The sequence below is a fragment of the Hyperolius riggenbachi genome, chromosome 8, assembly GCF_040937935.1.
Source record: "Hyperolius riggenbachi isolate aHypRig1 chromosome 8, aHypRig1.pri, whole genome shotgun sequence".
NCBI classification, from domain to species: domain Eukaryota; kingdom Metazoa; phylum Chordata; class Amphibia; order Anura; family Hyperoliidae; genus Hyperolius; species Hyperolius riggenbachi.
In genome coordinates this window covers 106,108,954-106,133,849 of record NC_090653.1, presented here as the reverse complement: position 1 = coordinate 106,133,849, position 24,896 = coordinate 106,108,954, and the positions used below count along the sequence as shown (strand labels likewise).

The 24,896-nt window shown below is 43.7% G+C and overlaps 1 protein-coding gene across 1 annotated transcript in view; it reads right to left on the bottom strand.

The window, feature by feature from the left end:
- Window positions 1-14,235: 14,235 nt before the first annotated feature.
- ADGRG4 (adhesion G protein-coupled receptor G4) overlaps window positions 14,236-24,896 on the bottom strand; it is a 179,258-nt gene continuing 168,597 nt past the window's right edge. The window contains exons 28-30 of the mRNA XM_068247901.1: window positions 22,171-22,272; window positions 18,449-18,616; window positions 14,236-14,374 (exon numbers count right to left, since the gene is read on the bottom strand). Coding sequence (XP_068104002.1) covers window positions 14,253-14,374; window positions 18,449-18,616; window positions 22,171-22,272 — 392 coding nt within the window. The 3' untranslated portion in view covers window positions 14,236-14,252. The remainder of the gene's footprint in view (window positions 14,375-18,448; window positions 18,617-22,170; window positions 22,273-24,896) is intronic.

Below are 24,896 nucleotides of genomic sequence, written 5' to 3'. Positions count from 1 at the left end.
AGCAGGAAGTAGCCACACTGCAGATTTATTGCAGGATTTGTATCAGGTGTAACAAAGAAATGTTTTTCTTTAACGATTATTATGCTGTTGTGTACCTTTCAGAGCACAGAGGAAGTTCCGAGTGCCATTCATGGTGCTGGACAGGACCCGGGATGTTCTGGGATTTGTGCCTTTTGGACTTTGGCCGACTGACTTTGGCCGTTTCTAGAACTGGCCGGCCAATGTCAGAAATTCCCAGCATTTTGGACTTTGGCCGAAGTCAAATCGGCCAGTTCTAGAAACGGCCGGCCAATTCTAGAATTGGCCGATTTCTGGTTTTGGCCGTAACATATATAGACAGAATCCTTTAACTGCTCTTACCGGTGCAATGCGGCAATATCATTCATGGAGAGAGGGAAGAGATTCAGGATTCTTTGAGACTATAGCTTTAACGTGTTAAAAACCTATTCTTTCACTCTGAACGATGCATTGCTATAGCCACTAATTTATGCTAATGCTCACATATATCTCATGAATGCAGAGCGCATTTCATTGGTCATTAACTGCCTTGCACACAATTATATGACAGGATGTCAGGATTAATGTTGCGGAAGAGAATAATGCATTTCCTATTTTACCCCAATTCAGGTAATATTCACCACACAGAAAATTACACATCTTCCTTCCCTGTGACAAGCCGAACAATATAAGACGTGTTCTGTGCACAGGACCCATCCAGCTCCACCGTGAGAAACAATAGGTGTCTTTTTATGGATCTGAATGTAATATGCAGATACAGAGTTGTCTCCTTGGATTAAAATCAATATGGACAATTTGTTTCTGGATTGGAGCTCTGAAAGCGTGACAGTCGCGGACTGCGAGGAACAAATCTTTTTGCAGTCTGATGAAGTGAAGACTGATGTGTATGGATGCTGTACGTGACAAACTTACCTTGGCCAGCAAGCAGGCCCAGATTTACATCACAGGAGCCTATAGGCACAGATGTCCTGGCACCCCAGACTCCACCCTCCTGTCACTTTTCTCCTACTTCCCTTGTCTGTCATAGGTAGCTACAGGTGCCCCTTAGCCAGAGCTATACTCGGTATTAACTAACTATAGGAGTCCCTAAGTATTAGGTAGCTAAAGGGAGATCTGGTCAGTGGAATGCAGAGACCCGGGTGAGTAAGCTCTTATTTACACTCTGCTCTGGACTATGCATAGGTTAGGCAGGAGGGAGAGACTTGGGGAGGGGAGTGGATCCACCTTTCCATCATTATGCACCTATAGGCACATGCCTAAAGTGCCTTATGGTAAATCCGGCCCTGCAAGCAAGTACTGTAAAGAGAGTTAACCATTTGTTTTTGAGATGGAAAGCAAATTTAATGCAAATTGTATGCAGTTTAGGATTGGGCCAATCAAATGGACCCTCTGGTGATTTGGACCAGCCCAATTCTAAGCTGCATACAATTTGCATTGCATTTGCCTGGCTGCCAACAAGAAAGAATAGCATCTTATTGACCATTTCTACTAGAGACGTGTGTGTAACTCACACATTGCTTGATTCCTGTATTTGGGACCTCCTAGGACATCTGTGGCTCTCATATGCACCCTGGTGGAACAGCAGTGAGAACCTGCCAGAAGCTCTAATGCTTCCCCTGTGCAAAGAAACGTTTTTATTTTGTCTCTGCCACTGTTGAAGAGGCTTAGCTACATCTTATTAGGATAGAAAACATAACAAGTGCAGCCATAATGACCTCCGAACAAGTGCCATCATCATCTCCTACCATGACAAATATCATAACCGAGCCTTCCTCCCAAGTCCTGCCATTATCTCCTCCACATAAGAAATGTGACCATACTGAAGATACCCCTAGTAGTACAAACAACCCCCTCTCCCTCCTCCTCTATACAAATGCAGCCATCAGTTCCCCCTCTCCCCATTATAGGTGTAGCTATCATCTCCAGTGCTGCCACGGAGATTGGGGAAGTGAAGCATTGGGGGGTCAAGGGCATGCTGCTGTACGGGACCTGGTGGATATCTTAACTGTTTGGGCATGGGTTAGTCAACATATCCCACCACATATGGCCGGGTCACTTGTAAACAGGTGCTAAGACGAGGATGGAGACGAAGCAGGGGCACCAGTAGACAGGTGAGTGCACTCTTCTGCCAACACTACAAGGGCCCTGGTGAGCACTATTTTAGATGGCCCTGCAATACCCTGCACTACCTTAGGGCTTTGGGCAGTTCCACATGTTTTGAATAGATTTCAAGGTGAAATCTATTGCAATGTGTGGCAGTAATAGATCCCTAGAGCCCCATACACACATGCTCAACAGCGCTCTTTTATGCACCACAATTGTTGAACAACTTTTGTTGTGAAACAAGTTGAAACAGCTAAAAAAGTATTTTGCTATTGTTCAAAAAGCTGATAAGACTGATAAGAAGTCAATCCAACCATTGGATTGACTTCTTATCCAGCTGGGTGTCGGGACGGCTCTTCCTGGTTCCTGATGCTCCGCGTCATCACGCCGGCCGGTACGTGTCATCACGCCGGCCGGCGTGACAGTCCTGTGCATGTGCGGTTTAGAGGTTAAAAACTGCATGCGCAGGTTGTCATGCTGGCCGCACAATGACGCGTAGTGGCTGGCGTGATGACGCAGAGTGTCATGAACCAGGAAGCGCTGGCTCGACACCCAACCCGGGTAACCGGTAACGGGTCCGCCAGAGGGACACGGACAGGAGCCAGGAGGACTCCGGGTGCCTCTCAGCCTACGGTGGCCTGGAGGAAGCCCCAGGTAAGTGAAATTTATTGATTATACAGTACTGTTCAGGGTTCCTTTAAATACTTTTAAAATTGTTTTATTTCTGGTGCTGTGACTTTGTCACAGCACACAACACCATCCTCCCCCTGTGGCCCTGTCCTGGCAAAAAATATGAGCAGGGAGGAAGTGACAGTTCTTCCTCTCCTCGAGGACTACGACTGAGCAGAATGGGGTCCACAGGGGGTACTGGATGGGGAGGAAAGTGCTGTGTTTTAGTCACAGCACCAATAGTAAAACACTTTTAAAAGTTTAGGGGAGGGGGAACCGGGTCAGGGGTACTTTAAAGAAAAACATTTCTTTGTTACAGATGATACAAATACTGCAATAAATGTGCGCTCTCGTCATAACGCTCCCAGCGAACCGCACATGCGCAGTTCCTCACGACCGGCTGAATTACCGGGCCACCTAGCAGAGGATCCAGGCAGCCTGCAAGGGACCGCTGAGCCTGAAGGGGGCTGGAGGACACCCCAGGTATGTATACTTTTTTTTATCTTTTCAGCTCAGGTTTACTTTAACACCATTTCAGCACAAAACAGCAGGGCTGGGTGCAATCCATTTAGCTCTGACACTTCCTCCTTCCAGCTTGGAATCAGGAAGTATCAGAGCTAAATGAAACACACCTCATCCTGCTGTCCGGTGCTGAAATGGTGCTGAATGCGGCTGTTCGGGTTCCAAACCTCGTGGTTCCAAATTTGAACACTAATCATCATGCTTGTAAGATTGCAGTGGCAAGTCACAGACAGTTTTCTGAGAAGATTAAAAGCTGCAGGTCAGAAAGCCTGCACTGCTGGAAATGACTGGGGAAGAGGCTGATAACAATGTCATTTCAAAGGGATCCAGTTCACATCACTGAATCAAGAAACGTATACACAAACAAATACAAGCTCTGCCTTTGACCTGCTGTACACAGGGCCAGGAAAAACATTTGTGTCTACAGTTGGTGTATAAAGGACAATTATCATAAAAAGCTCATTTTTTTCTATGCAGATTGTTACAATCTTGGTCAGTAATAAGCGTTTTCTTATCTTTTTTTTTTTTTTTTTTACAAATCTTACTCTATGTCCTAAATTCAGTTATATGTCTATAATATTAATTTCCAAGCCCTCTGGTATATCTGTTTGTATGTCCTTCTGTCACCCCCCCCCCCCCCCCCCTGCCCTGCTGTGATTGGCTGTTTGCTGATAGGATGGCCCATGTGGTGAGATAGCAATGGCGCTCATGGTGCTTGACGGTGTGCATGCGTGTGACAAGATGGTGCACACACTCCTGCCTGCTCGGGAGCGCACACCACCAGCTAGTAAGGAAATCATAAAGAGCTTAGGCTTCCTTCACGTAAATGTTTGCCGTGTTGTTCACCACTGTATCCCTGCTGCGTTAAATAAAGAGGTGAACTATGAAGCATTCATCTAGGGGTCATTCAAAAATAACAAAGCCGCTAAATTTAACCCCTGCCATTTTTCCAGAATGTGAGCAGCTGGTTTTAGGGCATTGGTTATGAAGTGTAACAAAACAATTATTAAATATTATTTTATTATTAATTATTAACTTCATTATTATAAGCAAACAAAAGTAACAAAATCAGCATTCAAATAAATCAGTATTTTTGTGACAGTTGTCCTTTAATAGCATGCAGTTGTTAATAGCAAATAAATAAAGCAACAGACTTATTGACTTGTAGGATGTCTGTGGGTTGATGATGACAGTTGGGATGTCGTAATGTTTTTTTTCCTCTAGTTTGAGCTCCCCCCTAGATCAGATGTCTTCAGGAGGATCTGGCAGTATGACAGCAGCTTCCGTGTAGTAACAAGCAAATGTTACTGATACAAGATGGGTAATTGGATATGTTGCCATGGCAGCAGAACTTGAGAACGCTTCTTTTCTGCATTCTATAATAGGTTCACTTGTAGCTTTGAATACATTTTGCTGGATGACAACGGATTTGGCATTTCTCCTTAGACCTGGAACGAGGCAAAGCCTGTGCTGCCAGTGAGAGCTGAGAAGCATCAAAAGTGCAAAAGAGCTTCTCAGCGTCACATGCTGCTAACAGAGGAACACATTATAAATAGCAAGAGAAATATAATACTTCCTGCCGATTTACATATAAATCACACTGATATGAAAGGGGCCACATAGCCAAACGTTTTCCTTTTAAAGTGGACCTGAACTCAGAACTTCCTCTCTGCTCTAAAAGATAAGCAACAGCATAATAACCTATAACCCCTTCCCAACCTCCTAACACCGATAGGCGTCAAGAAGGTGGCAGCCCCATGACCACCTAAAGCCAATCAACTTCAAGAGCAGTGGGCGGGGATTAGCAGAGAACACTCACGTGCATGTGCATTCATTCCCTGCCAAGACACGGAGCGGAGCTCCACGTTCAGCCTGCCAGTCGCCACAGGCTGTGAAATAGAAACAAAGAGGTAGTATTTGTTTGTACAGTGCTGCGATCTCTTGCAGCACTGTATGGGGGACAGCTATGTAACTGAGCTGCCCCCAGGAGAGGCTCAAGCAGTGATCGTTCTAATAGGCTAATGCCTATAAGAGCTGATCACACTGATTGGCTCTCGAGGGGGGGGGCGGAGAGAAAAAATTAAAAATGCAGCAGCAATCAGATGCCACCAACAGAAAGCTCTGTTGGTGGCAACAAAGGGGGGGCAGATTCATTTGTGTGCTAGGTCGTATGGCTCTGCAGTAAGTTGTTAAAGCTGCAGAGCACTGAATAGTAAAAAATCGCCTGGTTACTAGGGGGGGTGAGCCTGTTGTCCTTAAGTGGTTAAAAATACCCTTGACCTGGTCTTAAATACTTTTAAAATTGTTTTTATTACTGTTGCTGTGACTTTGTCACAGCACACAGCAACATCCTCCCCCCTCCAGCGCCTCTTGTGGCCCTGTTCTGGCAACAATTATGAGCGATGAGGAAGTGACAGTTCTTTCTCCCCTCTGTGCGTCCTTTACTCTACCCCCTCCACTCATGGCTTTAGGTTCATATATGTTTCACTGCACACAGAGCACAGGGTAGTTGCGCTGTGTGCAGGCTTGTGTTAAGGAGGAGGAACCGGGTCAGGGGTACTTTAAAGAAAAACATTTCTTTATTACGGCTGATACAAATTCTGCAATAAATCTGCAGTGTGTCTTCTTACTGCTTTCATGGAAGCAAACATAGGGTTAACATCCTGTGTTTACAAATTAGCTGCCGAGGCAACCAGCTGACATAGCTGAGAGATCAAATTACATTTGTGATTAGTCACAGATGAGTGGGAATTAGACAGGCTAAACTCTCTAAATACACACAGGGTGCATTTCTCTCTGTTTTTCTCCTGTCCTGTGCAAGCATTCAGGTTTATGTTAATGATTGGGTACAGTGGGAAAGAGTTAAATTGTGTTTTCAAGCATTCATGATTAAAAAACAACTATCAAAGAAACTGTTTTTCTGTAAACCCCACATACTTACTGTATAGAGCTTTCAACCAGCAATATTAGACAGCTTTTCCAAGTTCTCTCAGCTCAGCCTGTGTGAAAAAATAGCTTTGTTTATCGGCTGATATGTAACAACTTTGTGTCGGCATGGGGGGGAGGGGGGGAGGCAGAGCTAAGCTGTAGCTTGGCTGTAAACTGTTTACTTTATACTGTGAGGCAGAGAGAGAGGCACAGGATTACACAGACAGAACTGCAGCTGATGATTATTTACACACATTTGAAGCTATAATACTGCTTTATATCATTCTGAACAGATTCCAATCACAGTATTAGAGCCCGTCAAGATTTTTTCTGTATGGTGGGTCTGCTGGATATAGTCCAGCACTACGGTAGTACTATGGAAGTAATGCCCACAGTGAACACTGCTTTCTGTAAATGTCATATTTTCTTCTCTTAAAGAGACTCCGTAACAAAAATTGCATCCTGTTTTTTATCATCCTACAAGTTCCAAAAGCTATTCTAATGTGTTCTGGCTTACTGCAGCACATTCTACTATCACCATCTCTGTAATAAATCAACTTATCTCTCTCTTGTCAGACTTGTCAGCCTGTGTCTGAAAGGCTGCCAAGTTCTTCAGTGTTGTGGTTCTGTGATGCATCTCCCCCTCCAGGCCCCTCTCTGCACACTGCCTGTGTATTATTTAGATTAGGACAGCTTCTCTCTTCTCTCTTATCTTTTACAAGCTGGATAAATCCTCCTCTGAGCTGGCTGGGCTTTCACATACTGAGGAATTACATACAGGCAGAGCTGTCTGCACTCTGCAGGAAGAAACAGCCTGACACTTCAGTGGAAGATAGCTGCAGGGGAAAAGAAACACACAAATGATCTCTTGAGATTCAAAAGGAAGGATGTATACAGCCTGCTTGTGTATGGATGTATTTTCTATGTGTGGACATGCTGTACATCAACCTACTTCCTGTTTTGGTGGCCATTTTGTTTGTTTATAAACAAACTTTTTAAAACTGTTTTTAACCACTTTGAATGCGGCGGGGAGCGGCGAAATTGTGACAGAGGGTAATAGGAGATGTCCCCTAACGCACTGGTATGTTTACTTTTGTGCGATTTTAACAATACAGATTCTCTTTAAGGTAGGAAAAGATGAAAAAAAGCCTTTGTATTGCTATTTGCTAGCAATTACTGGAAATAAATGTGGCATTTACAATTTTAGTTAACTTTGATAGTTGTCCTTTAAGGCAGGGCATTAACGGTAACGGCAATATTTTGTTTTACTGCAAAATACCCTAGAATGACAAATGCGTGTAATATGTGGAAACAACTTGCAAGAGGAGAGAGGAAACGCACATCCAATGCAATTCAGACTTTTTTCCAAAATGTTAAAAAAGGCAGGCTACAGTACCATCATGAAATGGAGAGGAGTACAGGCAGTGGGGGGTCTACAGCTGTTTCACGCTGAGTATGTGTGTGGAGATTCATCAGGTCCGGAAACAGCTGTATACTCCTCCCCCAACACCCCCCCCCTCCCCCCCCCCCCACCCCACACACACACACACACACGCTGCCTGTACACCTCTCCATTTCATGATGGTACTGTAGCCTGCCTTTTTAATATTTTGGAATAAAGTCTGAATTGCATTGGATGTGCATTTCCACTCTCCTCTTGCAAATTGTGTACTCCTACTATATCTGGGTCACAGCACTCCATGCTGTATTGTCGCGGCCCTGTGCACCAGTTTTCTTCTTGAATAATTAATATGTGGAAACAAGCAGAAAGCTGTTAGAATTTCTACCATGGAAAAAAATTTAAAAGTGGAATGTAGACAAACACAGCAATGCATTTTCTTAGAGGCTCACAGACAGCGTGGCAGCACTTGTTACGCATAGTGCAGCAAAATGCGCACACAATTCTAACAAGTGTGTGCCCTGTCTGAAGCATTGCTGTGATGAAAACATGCTAACTAGTCTAGCTGGTTCTGAGGAAAAGCCACATGAATTGTCATTGGAGAGATCTGGTAAAAGGGGAAAGATGGAGGTATGGAGGCAAGATTCTTTCCTCAGAAAGTAGAAGGTGATCAATTAGTCGTTTTTTGGAAGTGACAAGCTCGACTCATCTACATATCCACTCACTGGCCGCTTTATTAGGTACATGATCTTGCAAGTGCCAGGTTGGACCCCCTTTTGCCTTCAGAAGGTATTGTGTGTACACAGGCTGTTGATTTTACAAGAAGCATTTATATACTGTGTAAATTGTCTTTATGTACTGTAGAGCTTAGATTATTTTGAAGAAACTTTGTTTTTGTCACTGGTAGGAAGATTTGTCCTGGTTTCTAGTGTCTCTGACAAATGAGAGAAAATGAGTGTCAGGTAAAATATTATATGATATATTATACTAGTGCAAGAAAGAGGAAGAGGATAAAACAAAACCATTAGGATTTTTATTGGTGCCTTAGCCCCTGTTGTGGAGATTTTCCACCACTCTCTGTTGTGGAGTGCAGGTGCTTATAATTGATGCTGCAGTCCCAAGGATTCAATAAAAAAACAAAAAACTCAAATAGAGAAGTTTGAACCTTACTAAAGCAAAATGTTACACCAAAGTCACAGAAGAAGCAATTTTCAAAGTTCCTTCTTATCTAATGAATTAAGAAGGCACTGATTTGGGAATGCAAGTGGTTTAAAACGTACCTATTGCAGAAAAAGCCCATTTCTTGTATGCTAAGTCCTGAGTTATGACTGTCGACTGATGTACCATCAATTCAGTGTGTTATAGTTTCCCTCCTCTCACTAGTTTGATGCAGGAAATGAAGGAGATGTAAAACAGAACCAGTAATGAATGTTAACTTCTCCTACCATATAAAGCTCTACTGAAATAGAGTAATGCCGAATACACACGGTACGATTTTCCGTGCGATAGATGGATCCGATAGATCAAATCCGTCATGTCCGATATTGTTCCCGATCGTTTCCGCGCTCAATTTCGAATCGAGTGCAGAATCGTGCCGAAAAAACGATCGGGTCGCAAAATCAAACGAAGAAACGTAACGTGTGTACCCAGCATAAGTGCTAGCAAATTAAAGACACTAACTAGTTGATAACCATTTAAATGGCAGCTGAAAAATTAACACAGCTGTCACCTAACAAATCAGCAGCTAGTGATTTTAGCTTGCCAAAATGGCTTCTTCTTCTCTGATCGGTTAATATTTGCATGTCAGTAGAACTTTTTGCTTATCTCTTTAGGTATCAAGCGTCAGGCAGTATTTAGTAACATTATTATAGTGACTTTTCTGTAGGATGCAATGCTCCTTTGCTTTAGTTTTGTTAGTTTCATACAGTAATATTAGTAATAGTGGCCTATAACCATTTATATAAGAAACTCATTGAAGACTGCTGTTATGGACTTCCAGCTGATTAATATGATTTACTGACACCAACATAAAATTGTTGTAGAATACATTTAATTGCTGTCATTTTCATCTTATAAGCAATACATTCGTTTTATTTATTACATGTTTTTATGTCTTTAAAGTACCCATCTTTCATCAGCTTTTTTCTTCTGTTACTGCTTTTTGGTTTAGCTCCCCATTAGCTGTTTGATTGCGTTGTGCAATGTGGAGAAATTTGGAACCTAGGTGCGCAGCTTAACACGCTAGTGTAGTTTTATAAAAGGGGGCTACAACCAATAGGACATGCATTACTATCAGGCCTAGTGCACACCAGAGTGGTTCTGCTGCGGTTTGAGATCCGCTTGCGGGTGGGGATCCGCTAGGGTAATGTATTTCAATGGGCTGGTGCACACCGGAGCGGGAGGCTTTTTGCAGAAACGCATACTCCCGGGCTGCTGCAGATTTTGGATTGCGGATGCGTTTCTGCCTCAATGTTAAGTATAGGAAAAACGAAAACCGCTCTGAAAAACGGCACTTCAGAAAGGTTTACCAGGCGGTTTTTGTTACAGTAGCTGTTCAGTAACAGCTTTACTGTTACAATACATGAAATCTACTACACCAAAAACGCTTCCCAAAACCGCAAAATGCTAGCTGAAACGCTACATAAAAATAAGAAAAAGTGTTTCAAAATCTGCTAGCATTTTGCGGATCTGCTAGCGTTTTTTGGTGTGCACCAGGCCTCAGGGCCCTATAGAGTGTATATAAAAGGATAACAAATATGTAATGTTACCAGTATTTCAGTTAGATGTTATTTTTGGCACTATTGGCCCGATCCAACTAATTTTTTTCTCCTAAGTTTTCTCCTAGGAAATATTTTTTTTCATCTTCTGTTTAAAATTACTTTTCACCATTCTGCAATTTAAAAAGTACCAAAAAGTAAGAGAAAAAGTACTCAGCGTCACACGCTTTTCAACAAGTGTGGCCCCAGCCTAAAAAAGGGAGTAGCATGTTATCCGGATGCCTTAAAGAGAGTCTGAAGCGAGAATAAATCTTGCTTCAGACCTCATAGATAGCAGGGGCATGTGTGCCCCTGCTAAACCGCCGCTATCCCGCGGCTTAACGGGGGTTCCTTCACCCCCAAATCCCCCTCGGTGCAGTGGGGGAGCGCTTCCACATTGGGGCAGGGCTAACCGCCGCAGCCCTGCCCCACACGCGTCTGTCAGCGCGTATCTCCGCCTCTCCCCCGCCCCTCTTAGTCTTCCTTCACTGAGAGGGGCGGGGGAGAGGCGGCGATGCGCCGCTGATAGACGCGCTGTGAGGCAGGGCTGCAGCCGTTAGCCCTGCCCTCAGCAGCAGCAAAATCTACGACCAATTTTGCGCGGGGGGGTTTGGGGGTGAAGGGACCCCCGTTTAGCCGCGGGATAGAGCTATGAGCTCTGAAGCGAGAATTATTCTCGCTTCAGTGTCTCTTTAAGGTGGCCTCTAACAGTCCAATATTTAGCGAAAAATCGTTTGAGCGATTACAAACTCTGATCGGATTGGTTGTAAATAATCTCTGGTGATGGGCACAATCAATTATGAAGATCATAAAAATAATCGTCCGACTGGATTTTGGCCAAACCAAAATCTGGATTTTCATGTTGGTTGTGATAGATAGGAAGCAAAGATTGGTTTGCTGATGGTGTAGTGAACGATTTTTCTTCCGATCAAAATTATATGATCGCTCAAACGATTTTTCGTTAGAAATGGGATTGTTAGTGGCCACCTTTAGGGCCTACTTCCTCTACGTCTAAATCCGTGCTGAATATGCAGTGTTTCCCCGCATACGGGAGGGGTGGGGAAATGCAGTCTATCTAACTAATGGCTTGCCATCCAGATCAAACTGTGGTCGGAATCTGGACAGCATGCTGCAGATTTCATAGCTGTGCATGGCACCGCTTAGCAATCTCTATATAGAGGTCTATAGAGGTATATAGATACTACCATGTTTATTCACTTTTAAAAATTACTACTTGCTTGGATCTCCTTGATTCAGACACTGATGATCACACACCTGAAACAAGCATGCAGTCAGGCCATTTTTTATGCATAGGCAAACCAGGCCAATGTCTAGAGTGACAGCTGTAGGAGGGGACACTACAGAGCTACTATTAGCACATTTGTTTAATGGAATTCTTATACACAACTGGTAGTTCCATTAACCCCTGCTGTACCAACTGTCTCTGGCCCCTTAAGAACCAGAGACTGTTAGTTAAAAAAAAGGCGCTTACCGACGTCATGCTGCGCTGACCCACCACTACCACCATTCACGCAAATGTCCCATTGTTATAGCCCTCTTGCACTGTCATCCCTTTGATAGCAGAGCTCCCTGAGCCAGTCAGGTGCAGGTTTCTTTGGTTCCTGTCCCTGTCATAAATGTGAGTCAATGTGATTGGCTCACAGTGATCACAGGGTCAGAAGCCAATGAAATTGTCTCCTGACTGGCTCAGGGAGCTCTGCCATCATACCATCAGCAGAGCAAGGGGGATGCAGTGGCGAGAGAGCGGCACGATCGGTGGGAGTCAGCGGGGGTGAGGAATGAAATCTACACCCTGGCAGAGATAACAGGTGCAAAACAATTCATAGATTTCAATCAGGGAGGTCCATCAGTGGTTAAAGGGACTCCGAGCTCAAGTAAAAAAAGAAAGTTGTACTCACCCGGGGCTTTCTCCAGCCCAGTGCTGGTCGGGAGGTCCCACGACGGCGTCCTGGCTCCTCTCCTAGTCCCCGCTCCGGAATGGCTGACCGGCCGCAGCCCGGGCGACACTCTGCTGAGTGTCGGGCTGTTCCTTCCGCGTATGACGCGGCTGACGTCACACGCCGGCCGCCTCGCGTCATCACGGCGGCCGGCGTGGCAGTACGGCGCATGCGCGCTTTAATCGCGTCATACGCAGAAGGAACAGCACGACACTCAGCAGAGTGTCGCCCGGGCTGCGGCCGGTCAGCCATTCCGGAACGGGGACTAGGAGAGGAGCCAAGACGCCGTCGTGGGACCTCCCGACCAGCACTGGGCTGGAGAAAGCCCCGGGTGAGTACAACTTTCTTTTTTTACTTGAGCTTGGAGTCCCTTTAAGAAAAGGATGGAAGGTAATTTTAACATAAATGGGTGCTGCTGATTACCATAGGAAAAGAGGCCTGAATAGTATAACAGTGATATAGCAGGTGCTATTAATGTGCTAAGTAAGCTGTAATTCTTTTTGATTTGGTTTGTATTGATTGTTGCAGACACTGATAAAGACACTCATGGACAGGGCTATGGAAGAACGCGGACGTGTGACGTATGCCAGACTCGAGTAGTACGTAGCACCGGTTGATTGTGCCCATTCAAACAGGCTGAACGGCGGCTCATGTGGGGTTGTGGTGTGAGAAATAAATACATAAATTGCCCGCACTTTATGTATGCCGCATATGTCGATGGCCTGGCTTGTTATTCATTTTGCCTTTTTTACCAATAAAAGTCGGATCATTTCCATGCTATTTGGACCTTTTTAATTTTGTCTTTGGGGGTGTGACAAGCTACTGAAAAATGGATATCTGGAATAAATGGAATAAATGGATGGCATTGAGGTGGGGGGTTGCCATACCCCACATATGCAGAGGTGCCAACTCTGGTCACCAGAGTCGGTGTGTCACTTCATGGGGGTGGGGGGACATTGCCTGCACCTGTTCAGCTAACCAGGTGAATAGTGAAACAGAGATAGCAAAGGTGGATTTGGTTCAGCGCCTGCTGGTCATCATATGCCGAAACTGCTTGCTGACCACTTCATTTTACTGCTTATATTTTATCTAAATGTACCGTAACTTGGCAAAACACAGCACACCAATTATCTGTGTATTGATCTGATTGATTTGAAGTTATATCACATGTATTGAATTCAGGGATGGTAGTCTATCTGCAGAGAGCTATTGCTTTAATAAACAGTGGCAACGTCATTGCTTGCCTCTCCTTTCCTTTTAATTAAACTCAGTTTTGTATGCTGTGATTACGGCAATAAAGAAAAGAGCAACTAAAGAGCAACACGACGTGCAAAAAACAGGAAGACCAAATTCCTTGTATTTTTAGACTTTGATTTCCACTTCATATGCCACATCTTATCCCAAAAACCAGAGGCATAGCAATAGCAGCTGCTATGGGGCCCTGAAGCAGAGGGGGTCCAGGTGGTACTTGATAAATTGACTATTAACTTTCTTGTGTTCCTCCACCCTCTGTATCTCAGATCCCATGGACTACATGCAATGTAGATGAGAATTACAATTGGCCACATATCAATAGGGAAGGAGCAGGTGGCATATTTGATGGCTCCATGAACGTTATGCTATGGGGACCCATAATCTCTAGCTATGCCACTGCAATAAACTATTATTTCTACATGAGCATTGCTTTTACAGTCTCTATAATCTCTTTGTATTTGTACACCTCTTTCCTCCAGGTACCATTCTGAGCATCCTATCCACACTACAGAAAGCAGCATACATGTCCCGTTATACTCAACAGTGAGTAGGCATCTACATCACCACTGTGTTATTTGCCTACAGAAAATGCATATTTTCATTGAAATCCACATATTCAGACTCAGAGAAGAATTGCAGATCATTTTATTTGAGTCCATAAGATTGTGTGTCGAAGCCCTGAAATGCCCACGATCTTCTGGATTCAGGAAAGATGGTCAGACGATCAGAAGATGCTGGAAAAGCTGAACTAATGAAGATTTCTCCTCCTACACAGGAATAATTAAAGACATGTTTATCAACTTGGATAGGAAATGGAAAGTATAGACCTTCAATAATTAAAAATAATGTCAATGATTAAAAATGCATTTATCACAAATATCTTTCATATGACGAATAATTCTTCAAATTTTAGGGTTTATCTTTTATTATGATTTGCCTTTTTTGCTGAAGGGCAGATTAACTACTTGCAGACTGCATGGCTCTGGTCCCTTAAAGAGAACCTGAGGCTGATTTTTTATATCTTAATAGGACACAGAGGCATGTTCTGTGCACAATGACATGCCTCTGTGTCCTGCTGCATTTGTCAGTCCCCCCGGGCTCTGCTGTTCCCCCTGAAAAATACCAACAGGCTAGCAACAATCTGCTTGTCGCTAGCCTTCTGTTTACCTGCAGCATGTCAATCAGTGTCCTCCGCATTGCCTTCCGCATTACATAGCTCCCCCGCCGCTCCCTGCCTTCGCTAGCTTTCTCCAATTGGAAACTAAGCCGCGACTCAGGAGTTCCGATTGGAGGAAGCTAGCGGAGGCGGGGAGTGGTGGGGGAGCCATGTGAGATATAAAAGTGACATGAATGTCTGATTGATTGATTGATTGATTGATTGATTGATTGATTGATAAGAGATTACTGTTCATGGTATATATGTTAGCTTCTTTTGGTATTGGATGTTCTATGATAGTTCATTACAACACTGGAAGTTATAATTCAAAGTAACACATTTGTTCATTCTTATCAAAAACTGGCTATGAGATATTTCTCATGGAAGATTGACCATGACAGTGTTGCTATTTCTCATGGGATACTGACCATGGGAATGTTGCTATCTACAACACTAGTCAAAATATGAGATATTATGCAAAGTTCTCACATAAGCATGTGTTCTGTGACGCTTCTAAAGCATGTTGTGATCACGCAGTCATGTGTCTTGTCTGCACAGGCGCACTAATACAAGCACATGGTGATCACGCACCCTTATCTGCACAAGTGCATGGATGAAACATGTTCTACGCCGGCGCAGACATTGAATTCTGTCTATATAAAGGAGGGAAAATACTTTCGAGTGGGGGGACTCTCGAAGGACAAGCAGACATGCCGTCTGTTTGTGTAGCCAGGTATTTCCCCTCCGAGGTCGCTGAGGTCCCCCGATCTTCTCTGCGTGATGTTGCAATATTGGTACTCACTAATTACTCAAATACAATTTAACTATGAGTCTGCAAGCCTAGATAATTATTATAACAGGATTGTAGCTCAATAAATATTATTATTGAATTTTCCTTATGTTTTGCTGCAATTCATTTTACCCACTATGGTGTTGAGCGAAGTTAGAGGGTTTAAAAACCCTTTCCGTGAGGCAAAACACCATGTAATGGGGGAGGCAATTCGGAGGACACTGATTGACATGCTGCCGGTAAACAGAAGGCTAGCGACAAGCAGATTGTCGCTAGCCTATCGGTATTTTCCAGGGGGAACAGCAGAGCCCGGGGGGACTGGCAGCGGCAGCAGGACACAGAGGCATGTAATTGTGCACAGAACATGCCTCTGTGTCCTATTAAGATTTTAAAAATCCGCCTTGGGTTCTCTTTAAGGAAATATTAGGCACTGGAGCACCCAAATGCGCCTATGGCAACGCCCAAACTTCCACTGCTAGTGGGTGCCCAAATTGGGCGTTGCCAATATTTTCTAAGGGAGTCTCTGCCCAAATTCCTGTTACCAAGACAGCAGGTGGCTGTAAATGTAGGCATATAAGGAGTTAACAGACTGGGTAGAGAGGGTAGGAATACCCTCAATCTATAGCATTAATAACCATGCTGAAGAGTAGAAGAGCCAATTAAGGAAGCAAAAAGGCTAATTTGGGGCAATTAGATTGAACAGGAAAAGAGCTGCCGGTAAAAATGTTGTCAGTATTACATTGGGCAGCAAGAAGCCAAAAAGGAGGAAATTATTATCAGACATACAGACAGTGGGGATCAGAGTCACACAGAGAACATTGTTTAGAGATTGCATTCAATTTTACGGTACTAACTAAAAATATCTCATCTTTTCCTATTTTTCACTTGTGCTATTCATCCTCTTTTAAAAGCCAATATAATGTTTTACCCTTGATATTTGCAACATGAATAGCTAAATTAAATGATTATTTTGTTTTTATCTCAACCGCAGTGGCATTTGCCTCTGAAATAAAGGTAGCTCCTGCTCCATTCTGTCTTCCCCATGTGTGTGTCGGCACCCCCGCTATCTTATTAGTTCGCTCATTAAAGAAAACCTGTACTGAAAATAAAAGTCAAAATAAGCATACACAAGTCATACTTACCTTCCATGTAGTCTACTCCTCAGTGTCTTTCTCCTGTCCCGCGTCCTATTTGTTCACTGTGATCAAGGGAATTTTCCGTCCTCCATTTTGAAAATAGCCATTACCCATAACAGCTTTCTGGTCAGCACACAGTTAAACTGTAACATCGCCCACTTGAGCCATAGGGAAACATGGACATTACCTGCTACATCTGTTTTCCTCTCAGCTATAACTGACAGCAACTGATATTTTACTGACAGCAACTGATATATTTCAGATCTGACAAAATATTGTCAGAACTGGATGGGATTATTGTCAGAAAAAAATGGTGAGCTTCTGAGAAGAACTGACGGCAAGGTAACTCTGTAATGTTCATTTGAAGTTACCTCACGTGTTTATTTTAAATATTTTTACTCAGTACAGGTTCTCTTTAAAGACAACCTATCTTTGTATTCTGTTTTTTTTTTTTTTATTATTTTCTTTTTAAACACTATCCCCCAGTTTGATCCAAGGATTTTCCTAGTGTAATTCAGAAACGCTGCTGTCATATTCAGCTTGTTAAAGAAAGATTTATTTTAAAAACGCTGTAGAGAAGTTTAGAAATAACTACAGTTAAATTAAACTGTAAATTACATGTATTTTAGTTGCATGCAACATGCTTTGCAATCATTGTTTTATTGTTATCATTGATTGCAATCATTATTTGAAATAAATACATTTTAATTACAAAACATTTGATGTGCTTTGCTCACCATATTAAAATCTAAACATTGCTATTCAAATGCAAATCAAACACCTTTTCAAATACCAATAAAATGCCTGTTTATCTGCTACTTACTGGACATCCCAGACCAAAAAATTCAATGTGTAATGTGCAAAAATCAATGTGTAATGGAGTAAATACTTTTGTTGCTAATGGCATCCATTGGCAGGCTGTGTCCTCCACTTCCACCCATCCGACTCCTTTCATCCATTATAAGTACCATTAGTAGGCCGTGACTAGTACTACGCAGGCTTCCTCCAGTGTTGCAAGGCACGTGAGATGTTTGGCATATGCCATCGCTAACCAGGAGGTGATTGGCTCCATTGCCAGAGCCAATCACTATTGGATGGAAGTGCGTTCCATTGGACAGCGGTGTGCGAGGCTCTTCCTCATTGTCTGACACCAGTATAAATGCCTTGCTCTCAGACTTGCTAGTTGCCTCTGTGATAGCGTTAGTTGATGGAGCTAGTTACTGGGTCTGATTCTACTTGCCTTCTGTTGTTAACCTTTGCCTGTTACCTGACTATCCTTCTGATTGCTGCCTCACTGTCTTAACCTCATCAGTTCCTATACCTTGGGCATTAAGGCCTGGGTAAAACTGTGTGATGGGTAGAGGCAACAAGTCTCTCTAGGCTGAGCAGGGATGCGCCACATCGGGTGAAGACTGCGGTGGAGATTGGGGCATAGGAACTGATAATAAATAGTGGGTGGATCCCAGTGGGTGGATCCACTAGGCTTTACAATAGTCTTAACCAGGTTTATGCTAATGAAAACTGTTATTGACATTTCATAGAAAACTAAGGAAAAACATACAGAAACCTAGCTAAAGATACATCTTTTCCTAGATTATCTTTATCATTGACAAAAATATGATGATTCACTGATGAGATGTTCCAGCTGTTCTATAAATAAGCAACAATGCTACCAGTGGTTTTAACAACCAGAAAAACTCAATGAAACGTCAAACATGATCTGTAATTAGATGAGATTTCTGCTCACTCACAAACTCACCGTTTAAATAATTCTTCCCAGAGTGCTCATCTCTGTAGAAACCAGAGAGGCTGGATGCATTGGATGTAGAGCCTGTGTTGTTAGACCTTGTAGACTCATAGGAATCAGAGGGTGTCATGTGTATGCGGCCATGAAATCTATTATCTGCATTGCTCAGTCTGCTCCAGTCTGAAATAAAGAAGAATTATCATAGTTTATTATCACAGGATAGTAGACTATTATACAGGATAGTAAACAAATGGGCAGCAAAGTGGTGTAATGGATACCAATTTCGCCTTGCAGTGCTGGGTCCCCAGTTTGAATACAGGCCCAGGCACTATCTGCACTGGGTTTGTATGTTCTTCCCATGTCTGCGTGGGTTTCCTCTGGGTGCTCCAGTTTCCTCTTACATCCCAAAAACATACAGATAATTGCCTTCCCCCTAAAAAATTGTCCCTAGGCTACAATGGAGATTGGACTATGGTATGGATTAGATTGTAAGCCCCTCTGAGGGACAGAAGTGGTAAAGAGGCGCCCACTTTCTATATAATACTCTAAAATCTATAAAATAACAAAAATGAGGTCACTCACTTTGATAAGGAAGTTTAATTGGAGATTTAGCACAGGCAACGCGTTTCGTGGGACCAAGCCCATTTCTTCAGGCCAAATAAAGTGCCATTGTGGTCTAACAACCGCATGAGAGGCACCCCAAATGCGGTTGTTAGACCACAAGGGCACTTTATTTGGCCTGAGGAAGTGGGCTTGGTCTCACAAAACGCGTTGCCTGTGCTAAATCTCCAATTAAACTTCCTTATCAAAGTGAGTTGTCGTATGTGAGGTAAGTCACCTCATTTTTGTTATTTTATTGATTTTAAAGTATTTTATAGAAATTGGGCGCCTCTTTACCACTTCTGTGCCATATCCCCCCCCCCCCCCCCACTTGCCTGGGTGGGGAACCTTACGCACCTGAACCAAGGTGGGATCCCACCACCTGTGGTAATCAAGGTACGCAGGATCTTTTTGCTAAGAGAGCGACCAGACCCGGGACTGCTGGTATACCTGAGTGGAGTCAGGTTTAAACACTCCACTTGCTTGAAGCGGTCGGTGCCCCGTGTGCAACTCACCTTTGTGAGTACCCCTTTTTCAGAAGTTTTTTTTGAACACCTATTTATTGAGACATACTGCACCATTTGGGCTCCCATTGTCTTTGTGTTTTTTCGCCTCCAGTACTGTATACCCTCTGAGGGACAGTCAGCGATAAGACTATACATACTGTGTAAAGAACTGTGGAAGATGTCAGCACTAGTGGCTTATCTAGAAGGGTGTAAGCATGGCTCATGCCATGGGTGCCACAGCACCATGGGAGCCATGCCAATTTCAGTGTTTGCGATAGGCTCTATATTACCCAAATATGCTCCTGGTTGGCACTATATAAATACTAGATTATAATAATACAGCATGTGACTCAGACTTTGCTCTACACATTCTTGTATCACACATTCTGTATAACAATACATAGTGCAGGAAACCTATCTGCACTGTGTCTCAAAACAAAGCAATATCAGACTCCAGTTAGCTTATCATAGTTACAATAATATAACTTTGTTTCTGATGCAGCACATTTTAATTATTTATTTTTCCACTATTTTAATTCCCAAAAATGGTTATTTTGCTATATACATATATATTAGTTTTAGAAAGAAAAGGGAATGGGCACTTAATGACACCACTGCTCATTCCTAGAAGGACAGGCAATCATAGCAATTTCCCAGTGTTAAGGCTTAACGCTGGATACTTCCATCCATGCTTTCAGATAAACAGCAGATAAATGCTCATCTGAATGTGGTTCTTATAAAATAATCAATGTTGCATTCAGTGCCCAGATCACTGGCTTCCAACAGTGTGCATGTATATTACAGTTCACATAAATGGATATGCAGAGAATGTGGCACTGAATTTAGATGAACTCATGTAGCCTAATGATGACCCAATCTTAATGAGACTCTGTAACAAAATTCTCAGCCTTATTTCTTCTATCCTATATGTTCCTAAACCTGTTCTAATGTGGTCTGGATTACTGCAGCCTTTTCTAGTTGCACTGTCTCTGTAATATATTTTATCTTCTTTCCTTTGCCAAGCTTTGTCGACATAGAGAGGAATGCACTGCTCTGCTGTGATAGGGAGAAGTTATGCATGCCCTCTGCACGCCCTCTGCAGGCTCTGTGTGTGTGCTTTGTTTATCTCTCACAGACAGGTCTATAACCAGATCTTCCATTGTTTGCACTTGCCCGAATAATATCAATGTATACAACACGCTGAGCTGCGCTCACCAGAAATTCCTAAAAAATATAAATATGCTGTACATAGCGTAATACTGTAAACACGTCATTTACACCCCAGTGATTGTGAATTAGTGTGACACTCGTGTATCCACTCCCATAAGCAGATTGCGCTCACCAGATAGCAGCCACCTCAGACAACAGGTGGGTCTAGCATTTTAACACAAGTCACTCCACTGGCACTTTTTCTCTTCAAACATATAGTTTAATATCCAGATAAAATTTCCTTGGCATAAAAAATATAAAAACATAGACCCATCATAGTGTAATACAGCTATTTATCTTCAGAGCCGCCGCGCAGTTAATGCGCACTTACGTAAGTATGCTTGGTTTCTTGCACATCATGCTAATCTTTAGCAGAGGGGTCTGACCTGGCTTTTGGGTGGATGCGGCGTCCCGCTTTCCCTCTCACTCCGTCCGCCTGGGCTCCCGTTCCCCCGCTCAGATTGCAGAATCAAGCTGCAATCTGAGCGGGGAACCGGGAATTGCTTGAATACGTGATTTATAGCAGCAATTTATCACTCGCGTACTGTCACTTGTGTCAAATGGGCTTCAGACAGACGTACTGAGCTTCAATCAGTAGATTACACTGATAACTAGACATGAGTAAAACAAGGGACGAGCAAATGTTTTTGCTGTTATGAAAATCAGACAAGTGGACCTAAAAATGACATTATAATAGTGTAAACTACACAGTTACAGTGAAAACCATACCATTATGATGTCTAAGATGGTGAAATAAGGAGAATGCTTGTCTTTGTTATGGGAACTCCTTCTGAATCTGAGGTTACAGCCTAGGTGATGCCATACAACAATTGATCCTGCCAGCACTAACTCTATTGTGAAATTAGGGGGAACTCTGCATTTACACAGATGACATAACTTTGGGCTAAAGGCAAGTAGGATAACTATATGGACAATATGGAGTTAAAGTAAACTTGAGATGGGGGGACATAAAAAAATGTATATATAACTGGGGAATCCTCCAGCCCCCTTCACCCTGATCACTCCCATGCCGCTCTCCTACGCTGCCTGCAGCCTCTGCAAATTGCCCCGGAAAGTCCTCCGGTCTAGGGCATACCGCACAGGCACAATTGGGCTGTGCGCACTCCCCCATCATGCTTCCATGGCCTGGAGCATTTTCCGCCTGCGCAGAACAATACTAGGGACGCAGTGGGAGGGGTTTTACCACAATATTATCCATAGTGATGTCCCTGATAATCTGTTTGAGAAAAGGGAAATATTTCTCATGGGAAGGGGATGTCGACTACTTATTGGGATGAAGTTTAATACTGGGTCACCGTTCCTCTTCAAGCAAGTTTATGTAGAGTTTTCTTATCCATCCATTCCTTGCTGGCTGGTAGTTTCCCTAGCATGATAATAAAAAAGCTCGGAATTTATTACCTGAATAAACGTCAAGTCGGCATCTCCCACAACACAGGTACATCTTCCAATATCTTCTCACATTCTCCTTTATTAAACAGTGAAATACAAAAATAAAAAAGCCTGAGAAAGAAGAAAAATAAACAGTAACTCATAAATGTCCTTTAAAAAATAATATTGTTTTCATAAGCACATACTGCATTGTGTTTAAAACCATCTATTACCTAACATTATTTCTTAATGCTGTATTGTGATGCTGCTGAGTTATATTTACTGTATATACTTGAGTATAAGTTTAGAAATTTAGGTCTGATTCACTTCATAAAAGTATAGGGGTCAACTTATACACGAGTCACAGGCAACACTGAGCACACTGAGTAATGTGTGTACTAATTGTGACATTCCCATTTGCAGCAATTTACCCAGTCGTAAGTGATACTTTGAGGAAAGGAAATGCCAAGAAAACACAGGTCTGAAAGTCCTGGCCACAACAATTAACAAGGAAAGGGGAAAAGGGGAAATACTGTGCTGCATAAAAGGGAGTGAATAATTGCTGCACTTGGGGGCCTGGAGAAGGTGTTGGCTGCACTTAAGGGACAGGAGGGGTTAATGGCTGCAATAGTGCAGTGCAGTCATTAGCCCCTCCTGGGCCCCAAGCGCTGCCATTAACTTTGCTGGGTAGACTTATACTTGAGTCAATTAAAAATTCCAGCTTAAGGGTTGAATATTAAGATGGGAATAAAGTTTAGAGTCAAGCAGACACATTTTTCAGTAAAGAAATACATATATTTACATAGAAAGAGGGACAAAATCCTGAAAGATGGACAAATGAGGAAGAAAGAGGAACAGTGAAACAGGCCTCCCAAAGAGGGACTGTCCCTCCAAAAGAGGGACAGTTGTGAGCTATGCAAATGCAAAAGTGGAGCAGCTGCAGAGTGAGCAATCAGAATCTTTGACCTAAACATCTGACCCACTTTTGAACCAGTTTGTCTCTAATGCTTCTTGCACTGGTTCTAATGAATCTGCCCCAGGGATTGTAGGAAAGTGCTATTTAAAATTAGTTCTACAGAAACAATTATGTATCTCAGTCTGTTTTCTGTTCAGGTCTGCTGTAATGAGAAACAGCTACTGTATATAAATTAGTGTTCTAAATATTTCCTGTCACTAGATGGCAGTGTTTTAGTAAATAGCACTGTAAGCTAGGTATGATGCTATGTCCTGTGTACATTTATTTTCTGTTAAATAAAGTTTTCTCTCTGTAGGCCATATCCCTCCTGGGAGTATAGAGCAAAGCGAGTGTGGTTCAAACTAATTCTTACTTCTTTTCGTACTTGCAATCTTTTTTCTCTGCTTTTATGGTCCTTGTAGTGGTGTGGGTGTATTTAATTTGTCATTTCTAAGCAGCAAAGATTTAGGCCTCTTTTCCACAAACAGCTTAACCTCTTGACGACCAGCTAACGCCGATTGGCGTAAACTGGTCGTCTGCGGGTTACCATGGAAACGGCCGCTCGATCGAGCGGCCTTTCCATGTCAGTTCACGGAGGGTGTCTCCGTGAACAGCCGGAGAGCCGCCGATAGCGGCTCGCCGGCAAAATGTAAACAGGCGGGGAAGAAATCCCCGCTGTTTACATGATACGGCGCTGCTGCGCAGCAGCGCCGTAAGTCAGATCGGCGATCCCCGGCCTCTGATTGGCCGGGGATCGCCGGCATATGATAGGCTGAAGCCTATCCCACAATGCGCAGGACGGATATCCGTCCTGCGCAGCCCAGGTAGGGAGAGGGAGGTAAGGGGACGGAGGGAGCGCACAAAACGCTGCGGAGGGGGGCTTTGAGGAGCCCCCCCGCTACCCACTAATGGCCGGCGGCGATCAGACCCCCCCAGCAGGACATCCCCCTAGTGGGGAAAAAAGGGGGGGTAGTCTGATCGCCCTGCTGCACTGCTGATCGGTGCTGCGGGCTGCAGAGCCCACGCAGCACCGATCAGTGAAAATTCCCCTGGTTGGCAAGTGGTTAAAGAGACACTGTAACATCAAAAAGTTCCCCTGGGGGTACTCACCTCAGGAGGGGGAAGCATCAGGGTCCCAATGAGGCTTCCCATGCCGTCCTCTGTCCCACGGGGGTCTCGCTGCATCCCTCCGAACAGCGGCCCGACAAATCCGTCAGCTTGTTCAATATTTACCTTTCCAGGCTACAGCGGGGGCGCTGTTGCGGCTTTCGGCTCCGAAGTAGCCGGAAATACCTGATCTCAGTTGGGTCCGCTCTACTGCGCAGGTGCCGGAGACTTGCACCAGCGCAGTAGAGCAGACCCGACGGCGATCGGGTATTTCCGCCTATTTCAGAGCCGAAAGCCACCACAGCGCCTGCGCAGAAGCCGGGAAGGTAAATATTTACATCACCGCCGTGGGAAGCCTCATTGGGACCCTGAGGCATCCCCCTCCCGAGGTGAGTACCCCCCAGGGGAACTTTTTGATGTTACAGGTTTTCTTTAAGGCAGTGAATTCACTGCCTGTCAGCTGCTCCCGTCCACCAGCCAGGCGCTTGCTAGCGCTGCTGTGGCAGCCATGCTCAGATGTGTCATGAGAAGGTTTTCTGCTGTCAGTTAATGCCGTCACATCATGTCATGTGTGACACACTCAGTGTTACCAAATGCTGCCAAATAACGTTTGTGGCCAGCAGCCGGCAGCTTATCTGTTCAACAAACGAGTCATTAAGCCTTCTGAGGAAAAGAGACCTGAAGATGCCCATTA